The sequence below is a fragment of the Mandrillus leucophaeus genome, unplaced genomic scaffold, assembly GCF_000951045.1.
Source record: "Mandrillus leucophaeus isolate KB7577 unplaced genomic scaffold, Mleu.le_1.0 Scaffold381, whole genome shotgun sequence".
In the NCBI taxonomy this organism is placed as follows: Eukaryota; Metazoa; Chordata; class Mammalia; order Primates; family Cercopithecidae; genus Mandrillus; species Mandrillus leucophaeus.
In genome coordinates this window covers 768,323-779,197 of record NW_012104043.1, presented here as the reverse complement: position 1 = coordinate 779,197, position 10,875 = coordinate 768,323, and the positions used below count along the sequence as shown (strand labels likewise).

At 36.8% G+C, this 10,875-nt stretch overlaps 1 protein-coding gene across 2 annotated transcripts in view; it reads right to left on the bottom strand.

The window, feature by feature from the left end:
• Positions 1-1,201: 1,201 nt before the first annotated feature.
• The window catches only part of ABCG2 (ATP-binding cassette, sub-family G (WHITE), member 2 (Junior blood group)), a 149,004-nt gene continuing 139,330 nt past the window's right edge, over positions 1,202-10,875 (bottom strand). Inside the window, exons 12-16 of one of the 2 annotated variants that reach the window (XM_011990727.1) lie at positions 10,232-10,356; positions 8,382-8,536; positions 6,448-6,537; positions 5,504-5,586; positions 1,202-3,314 (exon numbers count right to left, since the gene is read on the bottom strand). In XM_011990727.1, coding sequence (XP_011846117.1) covers positions 3,167-3,314; positions 5,504-5,586; positions 6,448-6,537; positions 8,382-8,536; positions 10,232-10,356 — 601 coding nt within the window. In that variant the 3' untranslated portion in view covers positions 1,202-3,166. The remainder of the gene's footprint in view (positions 3,315-5,503; positions 5,587-6,447; positions 6,538-8,381; positions 8,537-10,231; positions 10,357-10,875) is intronic. The other variant, XM_011990728.1, reaches the window with a different exon arrangement.

The window sequence follows — 10,875 nt, the reverse complement described above, 5'->3', positions numbered from 1 at the left end:
TCTTCTTGAAGCTAGTTGAAAAAAAAAACAATGTAAATATCCATGCATTCACAGAACTTTAAAGGTAGAAGAAACTCTCATTTTACAGATGCATAAAGGAATTTGGGGAATGTAAGGTTCTATGAAAACAAAGAACATGAAATGAAAAAAAAGTATTAAGAATTACTTAGTCCTTTTGATATCCATGAGAGGTAGAGAGAGCAATAATCCCAGCATAAGCACATAAATTATCAAACCAGGACACTAAAAATAATTAAAGAGATGGATATAATTATATAACTTTGAAAACATGTATTTCTTGATTGCATATTTGCTTCATTATATTGATAGACCTAGAAGATAGATTTACTCAAATCTTATTTTAAAAATATCTTTCAGAATGCACCACAAGAAACTTGTTTGGATTATATTTTTGTGTATGTGCAAAAAAATGGGCTGTGATAGAAAGTTTTTTTTTTTTTTACTGTGAAAACCAATCAAAAAAGTTTTTAAAATACTGTAATGACTTGCAGGTGTTGTCAAGCCAATGACCTTTTATAATCCTACTGCTACATCCAAAAGAAAAGATCTTTAGACACAGTACAGTGAGGTATCATAAAACACTATATATTGCCATTAAAGAATGAAAAGCAATACAAACAGTATACATTTATAGTATAAACAGTACAAATAGCAACTTATATTCATTTAACTGAGGTTTATTTTATGTTAAACCACATTAATTCGTCTCCATTATAGATTAGTTCTGACATCCGGGAAAATAAAATCAAAAGAATATATATATATATATAAAAAACATAAAATGAGCACATAAAATTTACCATCTTAACCATTTTAAAATTAAGGAACGTTTTTTAAAGTGTGGTTTATTTTCTTATAATGTAGAAATTTACTTAAGGATATATATACCCATATATAATATATAAGATATGAATTATATATAGGATATATATCCTATATAATATATATATCCTGATATATAGGATATAAAATAGAGAATATATATAATATACAAGGTGTATATAATATATGGATATCTATATCCTTAAATAAATTTCTATTTTATAAGAAAATAAACCACACTTTTTTAAAAGTTCCTTAATTTTAAAATGGTTAAGATGATAAATTTTATGTTATGTGGTTCTTACCACAACAAAAGTATATAAAAGCAATTTTAATATAAAAAGAGGATACATAAAACAGGATATAATTAAATTCTTATTTATTTAAAAAGTAGTTGTTAATAATTTTGGCTGTTTTGTTTCTTCTGAAGTATATTTTGTGTAAAAAGTATAGATAGATATTTCTCTCTGTGTAATAAGGGAAGGGTATATACAGAGAACTGTAAGGCACAGGTATGTGAAAAGCAGGAATTATACCAAGAACAGGAAAAACTGATTAATCTTCATGATCACATAACCAAGAAAAAAGATAATGTGTTCCAAGATGATGCGTTAATCAAGTATCATCCAAAAAGAAAAAAGTTCAAAGATAAAAATATAATGCCATGTTCCCAAATTGATGTTGTGACAGAATGTCAGGGCACCCACTGGCAGACTAAATGAATTCCAAGATGACCAGTCTCAGGGCATCTACACACCAGTGATGCCCCAGCTCACTCAATTCCTGTAAGTATTGAGAAGTATTTATTTTTAAAAAAGAGGGCTACATGCAATGTGGTCTCCTGAATTGAATCCTAGAACAATGAAAGAATATTAGTGGAAAAGTGGTGAAATCTGAATATTGTGTGCAGTTTAGTTAACAGTGATTGTACCAATGTTAATTTCTTAGCTTTGACAAATGCACCTTGCTATATAAAATGTTAACATTAAGGGAAGCTGGGCAAAGAGTAGATAGGAACTTTCCTCACTATCTTTGCAACTTTTCTGTCAATCCAAAATTATTTCCAAATTCTTTTAATTTATTAAAAAGTGGGGAGAGAATTAAGTATCAACCTATGCACACAGAAACATAACACTTGGCTGTAGCAGTGTTCTCATAACAGCAACACAGGGGAATACAGCAAGTGTCATTTCAAAAATAACGCAGGGGTAAGAAAGGAAGTAGTGACCGGGAGAGTGGCTGAGTGAGCTTTTGTATGCTACAATCTTCTATTTCCTGACCTGCATGGGTGGTTGCACATAATTCATTGAACTATATTTTTTGGTACATTACCCTTCAACTAAAAAAAGATTAAAATATTTCCCTATTACTGATGCAGGTTAGAATGAAAAGGACATACAGAAATAAGGTATATAAGTAGGAAAGAAAACCTACGCAGGGACAGATGTAATAGTTATTAAATCCTAAGTAAAATTTCCAGAGCTGGAAAAGATCTTAGAAATCACCAAATCCAGGAGTGATCAGATTCCTTTATGAAGGTAGATCTGGAGATACTTATGCACTGCGGATAGGCAGAGGCCAGACTTTTGTATTTTAGCAAAGTTCCTCAGAAGATTCTGACACACACCTGGATCATAAACCACTGAACTACCCCAAGAAGGTTACGTGACCTTCCACAGCTAGAATGTTCCAGAAATAGTGCAAGAATTCTATTAATGAACCTCTACTCTACCTACAGTTCAAAACCCTCAGCCAAGATTCCTGAGATATTATACCACTAGAGAGAAATATCAGTAAGTTCTATTAACTTTAATGTGCTTATCAAAAAGATTTTTCTATCACAGTGGCTTTTTTACCCTATAAGACAGACTCTTTTTTCCAACATATTTTCAATTTTACATTTCCAGTATAGCATTAATACATTTGTCATTTATTAAATAATGGCAAATCACAGCATCATAAAGTATTAAGACTGAAAGGCTACTAACCTACCTATTCATTTTAAAGATGAGGAAACAAATGCCAGAGACAGGAGTTTCCAGAATTCAATTCTCCTTTTTTAGGTTAATAAGTTAGACTAGATTTCTTCCCCATGGTTACTGTCTGAGGAGATGAACTAATATGCGATACATGATATCTTGGATTCTTTCATGTTTAATTCTATTTGTTGTGATTTCTAAAAATGTATCTCTTTAAAACAACTGCTGTTGTGCAACAGTGTGACAGCAAGGGAACAGAAAACAACAAAAAAACTTGATTGAATACTTCAATCAAGGTGCTTCTTTCTCATGTGAGGATAAATCATACTGAATTAAGGGGAAATTTAAGAATATTTTTTAAGAAATAACAATTTCAGGTAGGCAATTGTGAGGAAAATAACAATCATACAAGCCAAGGCCACGTGATTCTTCCACAAGCCCCAGGGTGAGAGATCGATGCCCTGGTTTGTCAAATATTCTTCACCAGTACATCTGAAATTCAACAGAAAAAAGAATATAACTCATTCCTAGCATCTGTCAAATGTTACTCAGTATATCCACTGTTCCTTAAGGGAGCCTAAAGGTCAACCAAGCCTTTAATGATTATCCCTTCAGATGTCATAGCTAACAGTCATTGTGTGCTTACAATTTTGCTAGACACTAACAAGCAACACGATCCTAACTTAGTTAATTCCTAAAACAATCCAATGTGATGGACATTGTACACACTTAAAAGATGAGGAGACTAAGGTTTAAGGAACTTGGCCAGGTTTACAGAGTCATACTTTGAATCACCGACTTTTTAGCCTACTCAAATGTATTGGTTTCCAAATCTGTAATGCTGCTCTCTCCAAAGGGCAGAAACATTTATCAAGTAATAGTTCCCTTATCCCTGATAAAGAAAACATCTGCTTAAACAGATGACACCTATGACCCTTACTAAGATGATCAAAGCTCTTACAGTACTCTTTACCCTTGCAAACAGCCATAAAAAACAACACAGGCTAAGAATTCCAAAACCAGGAAAAGAGGTGTGCATGGTTTTCCTGCCAAAGTCATGTTCTGTCAGCTCTTACACCAAGACTATGATGAGCATCACAGATACTCAGGTACAAGACATTCCCAGCAGACTCAGCTATTAGGTTTAAGCCTTAAGTGGCAGCTAGAGTAGAGTAGGATGAACTCCTTGCCACAGGTTAGGAAAGCACCTGATACTAAAAATACCTTGGACAGCCACAGTCACTGCCCGATACCATTTTTGTGCAACTCTTTGGAATTCAGCAATTCCAAAAACATACATAGACTCTCTTTTACTATAAGAATAATTTCCTCTTGGCCTAGCGCAGTGACTCACGCCTGTAAACCCAGCACTTTGGGAGGCCGAGGCTGGCGGATCACGAGGTCAGGAGATTGAGACCATCCTTGCTAACACGGTGAAACTCCGTCTCTACTAAAAATACGAAAAATTAGCCGGGCGTGGTGGCGGGCGCCTATAGTCCCATCTACTCGGGAGGCTGAGGCAGGAGAATGGCGTGAACCCCGGAGGCGGAGCTTGCAGTGAGCGGAGATCCGGCCACTGCACTCCAGCCCGGGCGACAGAGCGAGACTCCGTTTCAAAAAAAAAAAAAGGAATAGCTTCCTCCTTTGCCTTCTGAGGATGAAGCCTCATCTTCCCTCACCGTGAAGCCCATGGTGGCTCCTCCTTATCTGGTCCCACTTTTCCCATCCACTTCATCCTGACCACCCTGATCAAGCCAAAAGAGAGGGACAGAATAAAGAAAACCTCTGTGTATAGAGGATTTCCTGTGAATAATTGAAAAGAGTAATTTGTCCGGTTATTAAGAATTATTTATATTCTACTTGAACATTCAGGAGATTTAGGATCATATCAACATTCTCTTTTCTCTCATTAATTTATGTATCAAAATCAAACCATTAGCAATCATAGAAAAGGAAAGTGTTACTAAATTCTTAAAACAATATTATCTAGTGTTATTAGAATCTATTTTAACATTATGTGAAAATGTTTTTTTCCTCAACTTACTCAAGTGTTTCTTGTTTTTTTAGAGGATAAATTGATTGATAGGGAATATTTCAAGTTAATTTAAAACAACACCATATGACTATGCGGCCTTTAATTTCATGATGTCTTCCAAATGCATGAGGCAGTGGAAGTGCCAGGATCTTGGCAGAGAAATGTTCACTTTCTTTGTGCTATTGCTGCCTATTTCATTCTTACTACTGTCCATGGGTTGGGCTCAGAAGTATCCGTGAGCTCATGGACCCATAGATTTCATAGACTCCATACAGTTCAGTGACCATAAGCCCTTGATAAAATATCAAAACCCCTCACTTCAATCTCAAATGCTCTGAAAACCAAGAATTCAAACCCACAATCGAAATATCAAAAGGATCTTTTAAAAGGCCCAAAACAAACAATAAGAAACAAACATAGGAAACATTGCTGCACGTTAAAGACAATTTTTACAGCAGCAGAATACTGAGGGGTTGTGTCGCATGTTCACGTGCATTCACGCACAACTCACTTTATGGATGAGAAAACGTAGGCTCGGAAAAGTTCAGTACCCCTGGAAGGACTCATACAGATCTAAGCCCAGTGGCCTTTCTACATCACACCATGGTAGTAACAACACACATTTTGACACTGAACACAAACTTACGTTGCATAGTCACAAGTACTGTTTACTGTTGCATTGAGTCCTGGGCAGAAGTTTTGTCCCAAAAATTCATTATGCTGCAAAGCCTATAACACAAGCGGGAGCAGGGCAAGGTAAACAGTTTTAAATTTCAAGAAGTTTCCAAAGAGTTATCACAATCATGCCCTCTGAGTTTAATCTTTATTGTTATTTCTGAAAACATATTCACAGTCTTTGTCTCACTAAACCAACTAATGTTATTTTCCCTGGCAATCAAGAAGCCTAGGGCTGGAATTTTGGCTTCCAATACAAAAGAAGTAAAGTATTTGGTCAAAGCGGAAGACCTCTGGCTATATTACACCGTAGCTCCTTCCTCCTTCTCTCCCGAATTTTGTAACTCCATAAACATTCTAATTAAAACGATACAGTGTGCTCAATGAGTATTGTTAATTTACAGTGACAATCTTTTGTTCTTGTTTGTTTTCATTAGAACCAGTTGTAATTTCTGGAAGTTATAAGCTTGGTTATACTATACTAAGACACAGACAGTTTATTTTGGAGTTAATGAGCTTGCAAAAGTCAATATGACTATGCTTATTGTATGGTCTTTGTTCTTCTAATTTTCCTTTCATTATAAACATATGTATTCTAGTCTCCCATCTCTCATTTATTTCCTTATTGAACTGAAACACAACAATATGTTTTTCATCAATTAGTCAATCTTTCTCCTTTACTAGGAGGTATCTCCCCACTCTTCAGCCCTTTAAAGGATGACTGAGGAAAATAGCAAATGACTCCCCGGCCATGTGTTAACCAAGGCTAACAGGAAATTCTCATTCCTTGCTCCTAAAAGGTTTCTGGATGGGAGACTTTCACAGCTCATGGTCAGGGAAATGAGAATAGGAAGCTCGATTTCCATTGTTCCTAGCTTGGGAATGCAGTCACAACGACGGACAAGGAAGACTTACCGTAAATCCATATCGTGGAATGCTGAAGTACTGAAGCCATGACAGCCAAGATGCAATGGTTGTGAGATTGACCAACAGACCTGAAAAAATCTACAAAAAGCAAATACTAAGAGTCAGGACTGCTTGAGTAATTTCATGCAGAATTCTAGAGAATACCCTCTTCAAGTCCCTACCACTTTGTAAGTATTTCTTTTAAAACCAACTCTTTCTTGAAGTTCTTTCCACTTACTCTAGACACTCACTAAACTCTTCTCCTCTGCATGTGCACATCTCTATATAGCTGAAGTCATTTATGGTTTTAAAGGAAGAACAAAATATCTAATACATATTAAATATTCCATTTAATCGGAAGATCCTCAATTGTCAAGACTATGTACTCAACTTTATTTGTAACTGCACGCAATGGAAGGTCAAGAAGCACTGACTATTATAACGACACAACCACTATGTGTGCTCACCAATACACCTGGCATTGGAAGAACCTATACCAGGTCAATCCTGAGCATCACACGCCCACCACACTTCACATAAGATTTGTTATTTACAAAGGTTTGCAGTCTATATCCCTATGACTTTAGCAAAGATATGAGGTTCTGAATGCAGGCTTAACATAACCCAAAGTCTAGAACTGATACAGAGTATAATGTGGCGAGAGGCTGAGTATAAACAGGATTAGTGTTATCATTTAAAGCTGCCAAAAAGCAGTAGCACAATGGAGATGGCAGGAAGACCTGCTGAAGATTGACAAGAGAACTAATTGCCACTACAAGCATACCGGTATATGCATAACAATGATGATGTTGCTGGTATGACTATATATTCAGACTTGACCTGACCAAGTGCTTAGCATATAACACAGCCATCTCTGAGTAAAATACAGTTTTATGACTAGTTTTTAATGTTCTGTGTAGAAATCCTTAAATAACAATAAATCAACCAAAACATTTGTATTTGCTGGATGACAGTATGGGAAATATAAACAAGCCTTATCACTTCCTCATTAATGTTTGCATTGGTAGTTTTCAAGTCCAGAAACGGAAGAATTAAACTCTGGCAAGAGTTTGTGCTAATTATTTTTATTTAAAGACATCTACTTCTACTCTAGCAGACAGGACATGTTCCTGTCAAGTATGATGTTGAAGGGGAAAAAATGTAACTGGTTTCGTTCAACTGTTGATTCCTCTAAGTGCAAAATTTAGGGGCATGTAAGATTAGAATTAAGTAACCATTAAAAAAAAAAAAAGATAAGCAGAAACATATTGAATGTCAGGAACAAAACCCAGAAAAGAGGTACTTAGTAGTGTGTGAACGCTCCAATTTTCCAATATTTTTAAAACACTCTTTTTCAAAATACAAGAGGGAGCCAAAATAGACCGCTCACACCATACTCTGTTCTGCTTCTTATGAGGCTTAACGTGTGTCTTGGAAAACAGTATTATAAATCCAACCAAACCATCTCTGCTGGTGGGTAAACAAGCTAGCAGTTCAACGCTGTATGTGGGAACTTTTAAAACAGAAATTAAAAATGTAAAAAAAAAAAAATAAGCTAGCATTTCTCTAACACCAGCATGAAAGTCAGGCAAATAATCCGTCATTCTCAAGAGAATCTGCCGATCAAACGTTTTCTGGTTTTTGAAATTCCAATTTATTAAGGTTTCATAATATGTCACCGAGAAACACTTTTTAAAAGCTCATTAGTAACAATATTAACTAAAATTATTGGAACTACATTAGAACGTAGCAAAAAAGGTTGGATAAGGGCAAAGAGGAAAGTTAGTACATTCTCTAACATAATCTATTTCAGTAGATGGCCTTGAAGCAGAGAGTCCCATTTACAGAATCCTCAAAACAGGTTTCACATGACAAGTGAATGTGCAGGAAGAAATGAAGGAAAAAAACAATTCCTTCTCAGAGGAAACACAGTTCAGACTCACCATCATAAACACAAAACAGATGGTCATGAGAAGTGTTGCTACGGAAACCACACTCTGACCTGCTGCTATGGCCAGTGCCATGGAACTGGCCGAATAAGCCACCATCATAAGGGTAAACATCATAATGAAGAAGGCGTCTGCCGTTGGCTTCAATCCTTAGTCAGAAAGAGAAGAAGTAGTTAACCCAACTGCCTAGGTCACCATATGTTTGAGATTGCTTATTGTGCAAATTTAACACTAATATTTTGAGAAACTAGTATCAGACGAAAAAAAGTCATCCACTCTCCAACCACCGTGGGTCTCCAGTGTTGTTTCCGTCCATGTAAGTGCAAGAAGTTCTCACAGAACTGCATAAGCACTGGTCCTTATAACACTTATGTGCCATTATGTATAGTTATGAACAATTTCTGAGTTCCTGAAGTACAACCAGCCAAAATTCAACTGCCTTCTCTTTTCACAGGAAACTCATCAATAGCACATTCATTTGCCCATACGTCCCCACATTACTCATTGTGTGCTGTAACTGTGTGAGTGAAGGGACTGGGACGATCGGCATGGCATGACCTCACAATGGTTGTAGTATCTGGGGGAGGAGTAGGGGGCCTCCATAACCCAAGCCTCCCTAGACAGATTACCACATCACTCTGGATTGAAATGGGACTAAATTAAGTTTCATAAACTGCTTTCTAAACTGTAGTGAGCTAATCCTGTAGGTCATACAATCTGAAGATTTGAAACAGCCACAAGAACACCAATCAGGAGTCTGGAGATCTAGATCCTAACCCTGATTGTTTAGGACACACCTATTATTGTCAAATGGAAGGTTTAAGCTCAATCAGTAGTTCTTATCTTGTAGTGTCAAAATAGATATTTCTGGGGGTTGTGTGTGTGTGTGCATGTATCAGTGAAATATATGGAAATCAGATGCAAGGAGCCTGGAGTGAAGCCTGAGCATAATGCACAAATGAATCTCCACATCTATCAAACAAGTATTTTTTTTTTAATTAACAAGTCCCAAAAGTCACTGTCTTTCTCTCATTAAAGAAGCAGGGATGGAGAATATATATTAAATAAATACATATATATATTTAATCATTCCATATATCTCTAAGAGATTAAATATATTTAATCATTCTATATATCTCTAAGTGTGTGTGTGTGTGTGTGTATAGAGAGAGAGAGACAGAGAGAGAGAGAGAGAGAGAGAGAGAGAGAGAGAAAACATAGATAGGCTATAAATATCCCAGCTTCTCCAGCATAGTCTCAAAGTTTTATAAATTCTTTCCATGTTTGTGTATAACACAAGCATCTCTCAGTAAAGTATAGTTTTATAAGTGGTTTTACAAGTTCAGGCTGGGCACGTCAGCTCATTCCTGTAATGCCAGCACTTTGGGAGGTTGAGGTAGAAGGACTACTTGAGGCCAAGAGTGTAAGACCAGCCGGGGCAACACAGTGAGACCCTATCTTTACCAAAAACTCCATCTTTATGTGTGCCTGTAGTCCTAGCTACTCAGAGGCTGAGGTAGGAGGATCACTGGAGCCCAGGAGGTTGAGGCTGCTGTGAGATATGATCACCACCGCACTCCAGCCTGGGTGACAGAGCAAGACCCTGTCTCAAAAAAACAAAACAAAGCAAACAAACAAAAAAGTTCAGTTGGGAAACAGTCTCGACAAAAATAGTTGACAGTGAACAACTATTTCAGAGAGCGCAAAATGGACAAGTGTTTCCTTTTCTCATGGTTTGGTTTAAATAAAGTTTTGAGAACCAAAAACATGCTTGCGAGGCACAACTGACTTCACCCATAGGCAAGACTAAAGACATGTCCTTTTTTGTTTTGTTACTTACTTACCTAACATGAAGTACACTATACAGGTAAATATAATACTTGGTAACATCCTCATGGGTAATAAATCAGATAACAGTTTTCCAAAAAAATAAGATGACACTCTGTAGTATCCGCTGATGTATTCATGTCTATAGAACAAAAATACATATCATACATCCCAGATTAGTTTAAGAAGCCACAGAGCAGGCTAGACTACCTGTTATAGACCTCTGCTGACAGCAGGGGTGGAACAAGCCAGTTTCCCACATCATCAGAGCTAGACCCACTATGCATGCCCATGAACACCTTGGGTGCCAGCCTCCCTGGGACAGCATCCCATGAAGCTGTGTGCACAGCCCCTCTTCTCATGACACAATTCCCTCCTATTGCTCTTTCTAGCTCCTGAACACTCAGTCCAGGGGAACAGATTCCACATATCCTCCCTCTCTTCAAAGAATGCTTTTCCTTCTTCAATGCTGGCTTTCCTTGAAGAACAGCATTTCAGTAGCTGATTTTGGTAGGAATAGAAGCTTTTCTTTTTCCCTATTTCTGGTTAGGAAGGTGGCCTGTTATTCTCCAAGTCCCCCAGTGCAGCTTCAGATCACTAGGCTCTTCTTACCTCTTCTACTCTCAAGTTAAAAAAAGAAAAAGACCTTCCTTCTCTCTCT